At 38.6% G+C, this 17494-nt stretch overlaps 1 protein-coding gene across 1 annotated transcript in view; it reads right to left on the bottom strand.

Moving 5' to 3' along the window:
• LOC125240730 overlaps positions 1–11255 on the bottom strand; it is a 39387-nt gene extending 28132 nt beyond the window's left edge. Inside the window, exons 1-2 of the mRNA XM_048148767.1 lie at positions 10891–11255; positions 8770–8859 (exon numbers count right to left, since the gene is read on the bottom strand). Coding sequence (XP_048004724.1) covers positions 8770–8859; positions 10891–11118 — 318 coding nt within the window. The 5' untranslated portion in view covers positions 11119–11255. The remainder of the gene's footprint in view (positions 1–8769; positions 8860–10890) is intronic.
• Between the last annotated feature and the right edge of the window lie 6239 nt (positions 11256–17494).

Below are 17494 nucleotides of genomic sequence, written 5' to 3'. Positions count from 1 at the left end.
AAATGAATGACCAATTTGGAATCTGACATTGCTGACTGTCACTTTGACACAAAAGTCGTCATGGGTGTCGTAAAATAGGTTTTAGGAGGTGCTGATTCCAAAATTAATGACTAATGTTCAATCTGACATTGCTGACTGTCACTCTGACACAAAAGTCGTTATGGGTGTCGTAAAATAGGTTTTAGGGGGTGCTGATTCCAAAATTAATGACCAATTTGGAATCTGACATTGCTGACTGTCACTTTGACACAAAAGTCGTCATGGGTGTCGTAAAATAGGTTTTAGGGGGTGCTGATTCCAAAATTAATGACCAATGTGGAATCTGACATTGCTGACTGTCACTTTGACACAAAAGTCGTCATGGGTGTCGTAAAATAGGTTTTAGGGGGTGCTGATTCCAAAATTAATGACCAATGTGGAATCTGACATTGCTGACTGTCACTTTGTCACAAAAGTCGTCATGGGTGTCGTAAAATGGGTTTTAGGAGGTGCTGATTCCAAAATTAATGACTAATGTTCAATCTGACATTGCTGACTGTCACTCTGACACAAAAGTCGTTATGGGTGTCGTAAAATAGGTTTTAGGGGTGCTGATTCCAAAATTAATGACCAATTTGGAATCTGACATTGCTGACTGTCACTTTGACACAAAAGTCGTCATGGGTGTCGTAAAATAGGTTTTAGGGGGTGCTGATTCCAAAATTAATGACCAATGTGGAATCTGACATTGCTGACTGTCACTTTGACACAAAAGTCGTCATGGGTGTCGTAAAATAGGTTTTAGGGGGTGCTGATTCCAAAATTAATGACCAATCTACAATCTGATATTGCTGACTGTCACTCTGACACAAAAGTCGTCATGGGTGTCGTAAAATAGGTTTTAGGGGTCCTGATTCCAAAATTAATGACCAATGTTCAATCTGACATTGCTGACTGTCACTCTGACACAAAAGTCGTCATGGGTGACGTAAAATAGGTTTTAGGGGGTGCTGATTCCAAAATTAATGACCAATGTTCAATCTGACATTGCTGACTGTCACTTTGACACAAAAGTCGTCATGGGTGTCGTAAAATAGGTTTTAGGGGTGCTGATTCCAAAATTAGTGACCAATTTGGAATCTGACATTGCTGACTGTCACTTTGACACAAAAGTCGTCATGGGCGTCGTCAAATAGGTATCCGGAGGTGTTTGAAAATTAATGACCAATTTGGAATCTGACACTGTTGACTGTCACTTTGACACAAAAGTGATCATGGGTGTCTTCAAATAGGTTTTCATGGGTACTGATCTCAATATTAATCAATCAATTTGGAATCTGACATTGCTGACTGTAGTGATGGGTAGGACATCAATTTCAAACGAGTTTGTATGAGTACCTCATTTCCAAAAATGAGGTGTTACAATGTCTTACTTCAAATGAGGTGAGGTACTGATCTGTATATATATAATTTCTAGCATCGGCTGTTTGACAAAATCCATCGGCAACAAAAACTAGTATGTGTAGTTGTGTACTAGGTAAATATCCTTTATACATACTAAATTTCATTAGTCATAATGAGTACTTGAACATTTAACAAGAGAAAATAGATAAAATTAAAAAATATTTCAAGGACTGTCATAGAGACCTGCATATCAACTTAATTTGATGTTTTTATGGAACTGGGTCTAATTTTGCCATTGAATAATATTATTTACAGTTTGTTCCATTTAAATTACTGCTACAAATTACAGTGGTTTCATATTATTAACAGCTTAATAACAACATACTTTGATTAGCATAGTTACCATAAAACTGCATGTTTTAAAACAAACTAAAGTTCGTATTGTTTTATACTTAGTACCACTTTTACATAAAAATAACAAGCTTACCACTCCATGTGTTTTAAAAGCAATATGATAGTAATTAAAAGCACCATCAACATTCGCGACGTCGGTAAGTCTTTTCACTATTTTTTGCACACAAATGACACTAAGGCAGAATTACAGGTATATTTTTGATTGTGTAAAAGTTGTCACCATTATTACATTTTGGCTCATTTATTAGTATTATCACTGTAGGACAAAACTAAACTTTATGCAAATATTGCTAATGCAACTACAAGTACAAACTAACTTTTCTTCTGTAAACTGTCATACTGTCAACGTCAACCGCCTGTGAATTACGTTTCGTTTCGGATTTATTTATCATTATATTGAATTAAGAAATGAATTATTCTTTCTATTACTGATTAAATACTTAATTAAACTACCATGCTTCACATAATTTATATTATATTTCGGACAGTAATCTTGTAATTGTTTTTAAGCAAGCTTCGTAAACGCATCTTCTCAGTGGTTGGCCCTCTGTGTTGATATACTTGGTATTCCGAATATTCAAAACGCTTCAAAGTTATCATTTCACCGTGCAGTCTACGAGAGCTCCCTGATTACACATAACAACAGCCATACATACTCTATTGCTGCGGTATATCACGTTATACTGGTCAATGTGTTAGCACAATAATAGCTATCAAAAAATTCCAAAATGAAGACCTGCCGCGAAAAACAACATTTTGCATCTCAGCAGCATTTATTCATGACTTCACAAATGCGACAGAGACAAAAGATGTGGTTCACGCGAAATCGTCTGATTTTTCGCGCGATTTTTGCGAGCAAGTTAACTATGCTGGGATCAAAAAGGCGTAAAATGTATGAAAACTTGCGGCGCATAAGATTGTTTTCTTTCGAGTCATGTGTAACGTATTTTTGGTGAGGCAAATTTGAAGCCCGCGTGTGTCTGTCTTACTCCCTCTTATGGTAAACGTAACTATCTGTTTCACTTTGATAGGATTTTTGAAGTATTGTTGTCACAGTGCCTCTTCTGTCTTTCCGGTACAAAGCGATTTCCGGTACAAACGAGTCAAACGATACATTTTATTTTATCGGTGGACCTTTTGTCCCGGCCATAAGGTCTGTAGTTCGGTAACTGAACGTGTGGTTGACCACTTCATTTGAGGTGTCGACTCTCGCGACGGAGTTTGAGGGCCGCGTCTGCCGCGAGGCGCGCGCATGGATGATGAGTTTTTGACGTTTTGTGACATTTGAAGTATGTGCATGATCTGTGAGGAATGAGGTGTTTGTGTTGCTACTGTTGCGAGCGAGTATTTGAGGGCCGCGAGGCGCGCGTGTGGATGATGAGTTTTGACGTTTTTGTGACATTTGAAGTACGTGAATGCTTTGTGAGGAGTGAGGTGTTTGTGTTGCGACTGTCACAAGCGAGTAAAATGAGGTGCGGTGAGTTGAAGTGTGATGCAATACATTTTTGCCGTGTCAAGTACTGCGACAAATTTACAATATGAGTGGTACAAATGAGGTGCCTCACGAGTGAGGAACTCAACACTAGCTGACTGTCACTTTGACATAAAAGTCGTTATGGGTGTCGTCAAATAGGTTTCCTTTCCAGGGGTACTGTGCAATGTCAGGTTCCAAATCGGTCATTACTTTTTAAATCATTTCATTAATTTTGGAATCAGTGCCCCTAAAAACTATTTGACAACACCCATGATTCCTTTTGTGTCAAAATTACAATTAGCACTGTGAGATTCCAAAATAGTCGTTAATTTTGGAATCAGCACCCCCGGAAACCTTTTTGAAGACACCCATGACGACTTTTGTGTCAAAGTGACAGTCAGCAATGTCAAGATTCCAAATCGGTCATTAATTTTCAAATCAGCACCTCCGGAAACCTATTTGACGACACCCATGACGACTTTTGTGTCAAAGTGACAGTCAGCAATGTCAGATTCCACATTGGTCATTAATTTTGGAATCAGCACCCCCTAAAACCTATTTTACGACACCCATGACGACTTTTGTGTCAAAGTGACAGTCAGCAATGTCAGATTCCAAATTGGTCATTCATTTTGGAATCAGCACCCCTAAAACCTATTTTACGACACCCATGATGACTTTTGTGTCAAAGTGGCAGTCAGCAATGTTAGATTCCACATTGGTCATTAATTTTGGAATCAGCACCCCCTAAAACCAATTTTACGACACCCATGACGACTTTTGTGTCAAAGTGACAGTCAGCAATGTCAGATTCCACATTGTTCATTAATTTTGGAATCAGCACCCCCGCAAACCTATTTGACGACACCCATGACGACTTTTGTGTCAAAGTGACAGTCAGCAATGTCAGATTCCACATTGGTCATTAATTTTGGAATCAGCACCACCTAAAACCTATTTTACGACACCCATGACGACTTTTGTGTCAAAGTGACAGTCAGCAATGTCAGATTCCACATTGTTCATTAATTTTGGAATCAGCACCCCCGCAAACCTATTTGACGACACCCATGACGACTTTTGTGTCAAAGTGACAGTCAGCAATGTCAGATTCCACATTGGCCATTAATTTTGGAATCAGCACCCCCTAAAACCTATTTTACGACACCCATGACGACTTTTGTGTCAAAGTGCCAGTCAGCAATGTCAGATTCCAAATCGGTCATTAATTTTTAAATCAGCACACCCGAAAACCTATACTCGTGGTATATGCACTTGAAATGTGAAAGTGAAAATGCTAGAATGACATGTAAACCACGAAGTTGTATAGTCATATTGTTCATTGGTATTGGTGACCACCATCTGGCTCCATCATCAGACCCTGAGCACCACCTTGAAGTAATTAGAATTGTATTTGTCTTATTTTATCATCATATTAATATAATTATACTTTACTCTAATACTTATCATATAACAAAAGCAAATATTTGGGATGGGATCTACTTTTATAATTATTACTTTAATTTTTTAAATAAATTTTAACATAATTGATATTATTTCACGCTATATTCTCGTATTTTCGTACAAAATAATGTTTATTAGAAACCAAAAGTTTATATCGAGATAGTAGATTGTGGTTGTTATCAAAATTCCATAGAAAGGATCAAGATTGTTTTGTCCATTATTGTAGTGCGAGCGAGTGATAAGACGTGCTAGAAAGGGTCGGCATATTGGGCTCGCGCGGCGGGTAAAATACCTAATTTCGCCCGACGCCGAAATGTTATAACGCTCTTAACTAGTGTTCGTCCTAGAGATAGGTATTGAAAACCAATGGATTAAGGATGAAAAACTGGTATACCTCCGGAGGTGTGAGAGACGTAGATATATAAACACAAAAGTTATAGTCAATAGACGGTCTTTCCGGGTAGACGGTCTTCCCCACACTGACCTTAAGCTAGTATTTCTTTGCTTCGCTTTTTACCAACGTTGACTCAGTAAATCCTAGGATTTTACCATGGCGATTGTGTCAGGGCTGCTAATTGCAGCACAATTTATGACCACATTCACTTCAAAACGATATTTGTGAGTGTACACTGTACACTGGAAAACGTCCCACTTTGTCGATTGCTATAAAGCCACTTGTCAGTATATTAATATAAATATACAAGTAAATCTTGCCGACAAAGTGGGACGTTTTATAAACACTCACATTTGTTAACATTTCGGGCTTTGACCTAGGCCTCCCTTTAGGGATGTTTTGAGAAGCTTTGCTGTACTGTGCAGTAACTTAAATACATTATAATGGATTATTGATGCAAGTAAAATTCAATTTTTCTCACGTGTTAACGGATTATCGATTAACTTTAACTTCCGTTAAATTTGTCGAAATGTATCGCTTTAACGATTAACGAAGTTAACTTTTTTAGTAACGGATTAACGATTATCGAAGTTAACTATTTGATTAACGGTGCCCAGCTATGAGAGTAGCACACCCGTTGCTAGGCAACGGTGGGCGCCTCGCGCAGGCATGCAGTCAAGCGCGAGTCGAGAACATATTGTCAGATTGTAAATTATAACGATTTATCTGAGTTAAATTTACGAAATAAATGCAAAACCACAGATGTCATATGGCCGCTGTACACTAGGGTGTTTCATTTTTCCAAAATTTTGATTTATCTTTGACTTCGCTTTTCTTCTTGGTTCTACACCTATACAGAGCCCATATACCAAAAATCAGCGAAATCGGACAATATTTAGAGGTCGCGCTCTGTGGCAACTTTTGTCTGAAGAAGTTACTATGGGCGCAGGAGAGGCTAGGAACAAAACTCGTGTAACTTTTTGTAGGAGGTGGTTTAAAAGTGATTTTGATGAGTAGTGTTTATATTGAAGCAAGTTCTTTTTTAAAAATGAGTAGTAGTCGTGACATTTAGTTTCTAGGCATAGTTCCTTATGGTAATTTTTTGGACGCTCGACTTCCTTCTAAGGAACAAGTTTTGTTGATTTTTTGTCCTGTTTTTGGCATGAAGCAGTGGTCTATTGGCCCTCTCAGGGCACTAATAATAGGATAGATGGAAGAAATGAAGCGGCACATGGCTATCACCAGGTCCGCCATGAACCGGCTCAGGAAAATATGGAGAAAAAGAAACATCACAAATGCCACTAAAATGCGACTTGTCAGGGCATTAGTATCTCCCATTTTCCCATACTTCTTTACGGTGCTGAGACATGGACTTCAAGGGGAAAGAAGATAGATGTCCTAGAAATGTGGTGTTGCAGAAGAAAGCTAGGAGTGTCCTGGACAAGGTTCAGATGCTATGGACTGGCCAAGTCAAGGCTGCATTCAGTGGCCCACTCTACGAATGCGTAAGGAGTGGCCATGCATTGTTAAGCTTGCTACCACCCCTGATGTGACGACTACCACTCTGCCAAGAGTGTAACGACAAGGAAGAAAACAAGATCGTTCTTTGACTTAAGTATATTTACCGGGACATAGACCGTACTTACCTTTGTGATTTTTGTTTTCGAACTATTTAATGTCCAGGATGTTAGCGATTATTGTAGCCCTAACACCAGAGACTTGGTCGATAGTCTGACAATAGTCTATGATACGGTGATACCGCAAAGAGGTGAATATATTTAATAATAGAAATTAACGCTCCAGTCAATGATAAAGAGCAAAACATAGGTGTCGAACATCACAGAAAATGCGTTACTACTTACCTACTACTTAAGCGAACAGAAGATAAGGTTGCGGCTTACATTTGTAAGCTAAATTATGATGATGATAACTTTCTTTTATCAAGAATGGATGTTACAACTGTTGTATTTTAAGTTTAATAAATTTACTTTTACTTTAAAATAATTTACAACTACTCTATTGTTTTATTTGGTAATAAAATTGAATAACATTACTTTTTAGTGACTTTCTTTCAAACTGTTCATCAAGCGCGACCTCTAAACAACGTCCAAATCACTTGAAATTTGGTATATATGCCTTTAAGATAAGCTGGAACCGAAAGCCGAGCGAAGTCAGAAAAAATATCACAATTTTATTTTTCCCATACAAATGTGAAACACCCTGTGTACACATATGGCCAACGGTTCCACCAACCCTTTGTGAAACCCCTTGGCCAAGATAAGAGCCGCTGTTTACACATTGGCGAACCAATCACTTGGCATTGGCTCTTCATGAAAGATGGACGTGGAATGGAAAAGTCTAGGAAATTCTAGGTCATAGACGTTGTCAGAAAAATTTGATTAAAAAATAATAACCCCGTAGTAAAATTAAATTATTTGAAATATTAACAATTTTTTGAATATTCTGATAAGAACATTTATCTTTTTTAGGAAATACATTAAACATTTGCAAGGTTATTTTATTTCCTAAAATCTACACTATTATTGGCATAGATAAACTTATTATTTTCGTAAATATTTCACTACTGTCCTCTCTGACGGCTGACGACCAACTGAATGAAGCGCCAACGTGTAAACGCAGTTGGCCATTGGCGCCAAGATCCTTTGATGTGTGGACAAAAAACCGACACCAATCGGTTGGCCGGCAAGCGCAAGCGCCAACTGCCAACTTACGGCCAAGTAGAAGTAGCCCTCTACACGCTTGGCCAAGGGGGTTGGTGGAACCGTTGGCCATATGTGTACAGCGGCCAATATATACCCTAGATCAAGCAAACGTATCTACTTAGCGTGTCAAATGAACTTTGTCCGTCTTTAATCACAGCTTGCAGCTTTCGGGCGTCAATTTTTGTAAGTTGAAGTCAATCAAAACATAAAAAATGCCTCGTTACGTGATATTCAATTGCAACAACACAAAAATTATGAACAATCAAGAGCCTGAGACATATTTAAAATTACAGGCAAGAAACAACTTCAGTACAAAATTTGACACGCTCGGCCCCTATACAAATAGAGGAACTTGTTTCTTCTATATAAATAAAATTCTGTGTGCAAAACACACTGAAATAATTGTAAAACATAAATAAAATGCATTTTTCATACCGTATAATATTTTTTATAGCTTAATAGTCAAATTTTGGTTGAGTAACAAAAATTCTTGGCAGATTGAAACATCCTTTGCCTGAAGTTTTGTACGAATTGTATTAATTTTTTAAAACTAAATCCATTACTCCCTTGGGATTAAATAGTACATTATTCTTCAGTACACGTAGACGCAATGAGACCTTTAAACAACAAATGTGATGAAAAACTAATTGTTTTAGTGACACCTGTACAGTGAGACAGAAAAATGTAGAGAATTGCGAAATTATAATATTCTGTCGCACTATATCAGTCATCAAGAGTTACAATTGTATTGGTTAATCTGTCACACAACATTTAACTAGCTATTCCATAACACTGTCCATTATTGAGTGAAATAATTATTGTATTAGTGCCAGCTCGTGTAAATTGTCATGTAATAACAATGGCAGCTGGGCAGTGGATTAGAGTTGTTTGAAGGTGGTTTTATATTGAGCAGTGACCTGTTTGCAGCGGTGCATGCAGGAGCAGTGATGGCGCAGCACCGGCTCCGCAGCCGCCACCACCTGCGCATGCTTGTTGCTCTGCTCACTCTGAATCAAAACAAAACATTATTATTATTTTTTACCAACTAAACTTTTGTTTATTGTTTCAACAAAACTACAGTAACATTATAAGTTCCTCTTTTTGACACATGCCAGCGCCCGTAAAACGCACAACCTACTGAAATTTTAAATAAAATCCTGTAATAATATAAAAACAATATAACTACTTAAAAACAATACTGCGCTTCCTATAAACATAAACAAACACAATTTACATTTTTGCAGATCTTAATCTGATATTAATTTACCAGCACTATCAAATTTCGCTAAAAGACTACATAGCTGACATGTCTGAATTGTGTTGTTTTATGGTTTTTTTAGGGTTCCGTAGTCAACTAGGAACCCTTATAGTTTCGCCATGTCTGTCTGTCCGTCCGTCCGTCCGTCCGTCCGCGGATAATCTCAGTAACCGTAAGCACTAGAAAGCTGAAATTTGGTACCAATATGTATATCAATCACGCCAACAAAGTGCAAAAATAAAAAATGGGAAAAAATGTTTTATTAGGGTACCCCCCCCCTACATGCAAAGTGGGGGCTGATATTTTTTTTCATTCCAACCCCAACGTGTGATATATTGTTGGATAGGTATTTAAAAATGAATAAGGGTTTACTAAAATCATTTTTTGATAATATTAATAGTTTCGGAAATAATCGCTCTTAAAGGAAAAAAAGTGCGTCCCCCCCCTCTAACTTTTGAACCATATGTTTAAAAAATATGAAAAAAATCACCAAAGTACAACTTTGTAAAGACTTTCTAGGAAAATTGTTTTGAACTTGATAGGTTCAGTAGTTTTTGAGAAAAATACGAAAAACTACGGAACCCTACACTGAGCGTGGCCCGACACGCTCTTGGCCGGTTTTTTTTCATGTTCTTATTTACTGTTTCTTAAATTTAAGTTTCATGATGCATTGGATTTATCTGTAATGTCATTGAAATAAATAAATAAATGTCCCTGTGTAAATGTGTCTATGGACCCTCAATGGGAACGCACATCAGAACATCTTCATTTTCGAATGTCTATATTTCTAAACAGACAAACGCTAAGCTAAACAGTCAAGAAGAAAAAAATTTGGATTGTGTAATGTTTTTATTGGTAAGTAGAATAAACGCCAAACGACCCGTTAGCAACACGTCTGGTTTTAAAATGCTTAAGTGTCTTGAGAATTCAAACCTTGTTGCACTGTTAAAATGAACTGTTACATATTACTCATGTTTTGTTACTATATCATTATTCATTCTAAGTCTTAGCCATCCAGCTAAATTGCCTTTTTACTGAGTATTCTACTTTCGTGTCGTCGCAACTGTTTTGACTCTATGCTGACAGTGTATTAAAATTGTATGTCACCTAGCTGAAATAAATGGTTGTTTGGTGATTAGGTAAATTTCATACTGACCCGTGGCAGGTCTGTCATTTCGATTGTAAGTAGATAGAAATTGAATGTTTTATAATATACCATACTTTTAAAGGATCCAGGAAAAAGTGTAACAACTACAGGGGCATTGCACTGCTCCCAACGGCATACTGGGTCGACTCCAGCCTTATGCTGAAACCATTCTCGGCGACTACCAGTGTGGCTTCTGTTGGAACCGCAGCACCGTGGATCAGATTTTTCTGTTGAAACAGCTGATGGAGAAGAAATGGGAGTACGCACAAACAATCCATATTCTATTTGTTGATTTTGCCAAAGCATATGACAGTGTTGACAGAGAGCCATTATATAAAAATTAAAAAACTAGTAAACATGATTATTGTTGCCACCAGATTTAGCAAGATCAAGAGCTTGCGGAAAACTGACAGCAGAATTCGAAGTTGTTACTGGTCTAAATCAGGTCTAAATCATTGTCTAATGAGGCTGATGACGCTAAATGACATTAGAAAGTAGGAAAAGCCAAACTAAAATTGAGAAGTACATGTCTATGGAAGTGTCTAATTTTCAGCTACATACGCTACAGCCGCTAATACGACGAAAATAAGAAACGAGAGAGTTATAAATAACATATTAATAAAATGCTCTAACCATTTCAACGAAATTTGGGTCGGTGTAGTTGTTCAGTTCGTTGGCCATATTCACAGCTTCGGAGAGCTTTTCAAGCCCCACTGTGGCATTGTTCACAGTTTGAGCGGTGTTAAGTAAATGAGCGGTAGCGGAATCCCCCTGTTGACCGTCTGGAGTCGTACTCGTAGCTAAACCTAACTTGGCCTCCAGTTGTTCAATTCTACTTTGCAAAACTGTGATTGGATCCATTTCCACACAATTCAATGAGAAAAAACAAAAACGACAATACTTATTTTTTTACACTGATGAGTAATGCGATAATAAATGGATAAATAAGTATAAAAGTTGCAGTGATATCTTTTTCTTTTCTTGAATTAAATATTTGACACTGACGTGCCATATACCAAAAACAAGTGTTTAGGATTTTGTTTTCCAGCTAGTCATTAAAAAGGGTCAATCAGATCCATGCGTTGCGATGTCACACGTCGGCGTCGCCCCGAACTGGTGTTGTCCGTTTTATTTAAGCCCCCATTTCACGGTACTATTCAAGCTAGGAACATACTACGCGGACGTCCGTCGTAAAACGACCGCGGACGGGAATCTGGACAATGGAAATACACATAACCGTGCAAACTATCGGTCGACGGACGCGGACGTGGCCTTGAGCGCACGGACGTCCGATCGAAATCTGGCTCTCTGGATGTTTTGTTCCGTGCACACTGATAGGTCGCGGTCGCGGTCGTTTTACGACGGACGTCCGCGTAGTGTGTTCCGAGCTTGAAGCTAGGAACACACTACGCGGACGTCCGTCGTGAATCGACCGCGGACGGGAATCTGGACAATGGAAATACACATAACCGTGCAAACTATCGGTCAACGGACGCGGACGTGGCCTTGAGCGCACGGACGTCCGATCGAAATCTGGCTCTCTGGATGTTTTATTCCGTGCACACTGATAGGTCGCGGTCGCGGTCGTTTTACGACGGACGTCCGCGTAGTGTGTTCCGAGCTTGAAGCTAGGAACACACTACGCGGACGTCCGTCGTGAATCGACCGCGGACGGGAATCTGGACAATGGAAATACACATAACCGTGCAAACTATCGGTCGACGGACGCGGACGTGGCCTTGAGCGCACGGACGTCCGATCGAAATCTGGCTCTCTGGATGTTTTATTCCGTGCACACTGATAGGTCGCGGTCGCGGTCGTTTTACGACGGACGTCCGCGTAGTGTGTTCCTAGCTTCATCGTTTTGATCGATCGGACTTGGATCGGACCCAAGAGAATATAATCACTACTACTACTAAGGCTTCCCACAGACAGTCTTAAAAATTCATAATCTTAAAAAAAAATTGTATGCAATCTGACAGTTCAAACTGACACTGACAGATCTGTCAGTGTCAATTTGCATACAATTTTTTTTTAAGATTATGAATTTTTAAGACTGTCTGTGGGAAGCCTATGGCTTGCCACAGACAGTCTTAAAAATTCATAATCTTAAAAAAAAATTGTATGCAATCTGACAGTTCAAACTGACACTGACAGATCTGTCAGTGTCAATTTGCATACAATTTTTTTTTTAAGATTATGAATTTTTAAGACTGTCTGTGGGAAGCCATAGGCCCGTAGTAACGAGTTATTAGACGTTATCACGTCAAAAATTGTATGCAATCTGACAGTTCAAACTGACACTGACAAGACACTGACAGATCTGTCAGTGTCAATTTGCATACAATTTTTTTTTAAGATTATGAATTTTTAAGACTGTCTGTGGGAAGCCATAGGCTGAGACAGATCTGTCAGTGTCTTGTCAGTGTCAGTTTGAACTGTCAGATTGCATACAATTTTTGACGTGATAACGTGTGATAACGTCTAATAACTCGTTACTACGGGCAGCATGCACGAAAAAGATGACGTCATTGTCCCGTTTCCCAATATAGCTTAAGCGCCATCTATTGGCGCGCGTTGGAACTAAGCGGCTGATCGATGCGCTCGGTATGGTGTGGTATGGTTGTAGCGTGTGGCCTGAGTAAAGCACCACAGCTGCTTTGTAATTTAAAAACATGAAAGATTGCATTAAAATAAGCATCTATTATAGAATGAAGTTGTTTGAAAAACCTACTTATTTAGGAGTTAGAGCAGTACGAAGTTGCGAATTTTCCCATAGTATTTACTAAGGCGCCAGAGACTTAATAAATTTACGATGATTTTTTTACCAATATAACCTATGTTAATATTGATAAATCATATAGAACACGTTTAAATAAGGATGTTTTGTTATATAAACTTTTTCTTCTCCATTAATATTTACTGAGATATTAGGGTTCTAAGATTAGTAAATGGCACTAGCACTTTAATAAAATTAGGATACAAAATGACGACTTTTATATAGGTATAGGTTAGGTTCGTTAGGTATCTTCAAACGGCCGAAGGCTCCTATTCTATGCAGTTTCTGTAATAAGCGGGGCTCCGTCGATATCGCTTTCTGTCTCTGGCGCCTTAGTAATGCTACGGGAAAATTTTGCAACTTTGCACCACTCTAACTCCTAAATTAATAGGTTTTAAAAAAACTTTAATTTATAAAAGATGCTTATTTTAATGCATTCTTTCTAATAAGAACAAAACACTATGCTAGAAAGAGTGCAGAGGAAGTTCTGTAGGCACATTTACAAACGACTGTACGGATATTACCCATATATGTATCCATCTCTATTCGTAACAGGAATGGTTGGTCTTCAAACTCTAGAAACCAGACGGAAACTGCTGCATATTATGTATTACCGCCAACTGTTTCACCATAGAGTAGATGACGCATCCGTGCTTGAGAGAATGGGGCTGCAAGTGCCAAGAGCGAATGTGGTGGTTGGCATGCCGGGCGCGGTGCCGGCGCGGCGGCGGCGGCGCCTGTTCGCGGCGGCCGGCGCACCGCTCGAGCCCGAGCTGCTCTTAACCGCATCATGTTGGAGACAGACGATATTGACATATTTGCTGATAGTGTTGGTGTGTTTTACAGAAAACTCTTAAGGTTCATAGACTCTACACTCCTTAGGTGATTAATGTAATAACCATAGTTTAACTTTTAAGTGTGTTTGCTTTTATTTATGTCAATTTAACATGTACATAATTATATTACCACATAAGTGCTTTGGTGAAATACTGTTAACTTTTGTGTATTTTTAATAAATAAATAAATAAATAAATAAATAAAAAAACGTGAAAAAAGTCCCAGAATCGGGCCCCTTTTGCTATACTATGACCGCCCTGTCTATACTACTGTAATGTTTGACGTTATCACGTTAAACTACCGTCCGTAAACCGACTTTACAGACAACCAATTTTTTTTTAAGATTATGAATTTTTAAGACTGTCTGTGGGAAGCCTAACATCTCCAGAAAAATAAGAAAATATGCCTACAAGCGTTGTTAAATTGTGTAAAAATTACAACAATCGAAAGAAAAAAAAAATACGGAGCAACTTTTCATGCGTAAGGTGCGACCACACCGCTGCTTAAAAAACGGTGACGGTACGGAATCGCAGTGACGCATCGTATCCGTACCGTATTTACCGCATGCTCCTCACACCGCTGCTCAAAAAACGACGACGGTACGGAAACGCATGACGTTCCCCATACGAAAGTCACTGCGTTTCCGTACCGTCACCGTTTTTTAAGCAGCGGTGTGGTCGCACCTTAGGCTTCCCACAGACAGTCTTAAAAATTCATAATCTTAAAAAAAACTTGTATGCAATCTGACAGTTCAAACTGACACTGACAAGACACTGACAGATTTGAACTGTCAGATTGCATACAAGTTTTTTTTAAGATTATGAATTTTTAAGACTGTCTGTGGGAAGCCTTACGCATGAAAAGTTGCTCCGTATTTTTTTTTTCTTTCGATTGTTGTAATTTTTACACAATTTAACAACGCTTGTAGGCATATTTTCTTATTTTTCTGGAGATGTTAGGCTTCCCAGAGACAGTCTTAAAAATTCATAATCTTAAAAAAAATTGTATGCAATCTGACAGTTCAAACTGACACTAACAAGACACTGACAGGCTCTTCCGGTTGGGACGCCATCATAGGCATCATAGCGGTTTCGTGTCGTGAATAATTTATTTTTCTTTTACTCATTAATGTTGTTTAAAGTGTAATATTGATAGCGTATTATGCAGTAAACTAATGGTGTAGTGAGAAGCTGATGAAGAATTGTTCTCGAAACGCGTTTAGCCTCTTTTTTGTCGTAAACGGCCGGTAGTCCACGTGCTCTTGTAAAATCTAGCTATCAATTTACAAGTGCTAAGTCACCGTACAATGTCGTACTTACCGTACAAAAATTACTAATATTAGCTCATATCACCTTGACACTGGCGAAATAGTCCCAATGGACTGATGCCATTTAATTTTAAAAACTGAACTGAACTGAAGACACTGACAGATCTGTCAGTGTCAATTTGCATACAATTAAACTAGATAAATACAGAATTATTTGATGTGGTATGCGTGTAAATAAATAGCATGTGTAGTTTAGTTAGAAGAATATCTTGATGGTTCTGCTGGGAATAAGCTCTGTAGCAGAACCACTTCGAAATTAGATTTACACAAAAACTAGGCATATAGATTTTTATAGATATCTTATTGGCTGGGTGCGAAGTAGGTGGTGGGAGAACCACGAATCGATCGAAGCGCGCACCGTGGCCAAAAAAGGAACCCTCGGCAGACCAACTGTCACTTTTTACAGCGAAATTTATTTTTTCCACCAATTTGGAATCTGACGTTGTTGACTGTCACTTTGAGTTAAAATATGGGCATAAAAGTCGTCATGGGCGTCGTCAAATATGTTTTCTGGGTGCTGATTTCAAAATTAATGACCAATTTGGAATCTGACGTTGTTGACTGTCACTTTGACACAAAAGTCATCATGGGTGTCGCCAAATAGATTCTCAGGGTTGCTGATGCCAAAATTAATAACCAATTTAGAATTTGACTGTGCTGGCTGTCATTTTGACACAAAATTCGGCATGGGTGTCATTAGTCGGTTTTCGGGGGTGCCTATTTAAAAATTAAACACCACTTTGGAAGCTGACATTGCTGACTGTCACTTAGACACAAAAGTGGTCATGGCGTCATGGGTGTGGACAAACAGGTTCTCGGGGGTGCTGATTCCAATAACCATTACAGCCAAAAAACTGTTTGATGACACCCATGACAACTTTCAAGTCAAAGTGACAGTCAACTATGTCAAATTCTAAATTGATCATTAATTTTGGAATCAGCACCCCCGCAAACTTATTTGACGCATAGATTTAGAATTATTAAACTAGATTGTTTAGTTAGGTCAAAAAGTGTGTCCACATGAAAGGTAATTGTTTGGGCTGGTGTCCCTCTCGCACTTGCTGACAATGTCAACATTATTCAGTGACGTCATCACTGTCATAAATTGGGGATACCAGTCAATTTTCAAAGTTACTACTAAATCTACTAACACCCAATTGAAAGTATTTTTTAATTATACAAATTTTTGATTTACTGGCATCAAAATAATTACATTATAATTATTTTCTAATTTTTTGAAATATATCGAAACCCTAGTTTGAATATAACATTAAAATAAAATAAGAAGTTATAAAGTCAGGTAATATACAGATAAAAATACTACTAATATGGGAACCACATTAACACTGGCAACACGTGCGAGAGGGACACCAGCCCAAACAATGCCCTCTCATGTGGACCGTTTTCGCTAGTCTGATACGATCGACTTTCTGTTTCAGTAATAAGGTTTAATTTCGTATGGCAAAAAATGTGATTGAGCTGTCCCCTGTAAAGGTCTTTGATTTGACGACATACCAGACGACTTGTGTCAAAGTGAAAGTCAGCAATGTCAGATTTCAAATTAGTCATTAATTTTGGAATCAGTACCCCCGAAAACCTATCTGACGACACCTATTACGACTTTTGCGTCAAAGTGACAGTCAGCAATGTCAGATTTCCAATTGGTCATTAATGATAGTAGCATAACTCGTGGTGTATGCACTTCGCGCATACAGTACAGAGTGACAGAGATAGCACTATCGTTATTGAAATTCTTGGTAGTAAGAGTGAGGAGAGACCTCGAAATGTATCGCTACCGCGCGGTCGCCGCCGCCTAACGCCGTGACTTGCGTAGGCGACGGTCGCGCGACCGTCGCGCGATCGTCGCCGTCGCGTCTCATACTTCCATATCGATAAGGTTTGATTTCGTATGCGTCGCATCGCCGTCGCGCGACCATCGCGCGACCGTCGCCCACGCAAGCCACGGCGTAAGCACGACACCTCTTAAGACCCCTTATTCCTTAGAGCGCTCATCAATTTCACGAAACGGCCATCGATAGATGGCGTTGGCGCTCGGTACGCGAGCACCGGCAACTCAACGCGCGTTTCAACGCAGACACGAATAATCTTGATAGTTTTGAATTAAATTGCTAATAACATAATTTTCAATTTTATATGGGGACTCTTTATTTAATTTCATATTCATGGTATGGTAGTAGTAAATAAGGTATATGAATGTAGTAAAAGTATAGTATTAGTCTACATGTACATATATAAATTCAGGTTTCCTAATTGATTGATTGACAACCAACACC

This window comes from Leguminivora glycinivorella, chromosome Z (genome assembly GCF_023078275.1).
Source record: "Leguminivora glycinivorella isolate SPB_JAAS2020 chromosome Z, LegGlyc_1.1, whole genome shotgun sequence".
NCBI lineage: Eukaryota > Metazoa > Arthropoda > Insecta > Lepidoptera > Tortricidae > Leguminivora > Leguminivora glycinivorella.
Note: the sequence above shows the minus strand (reverse complement) of the source record. Positions and strands in the feature narration are given on the sequence as shown.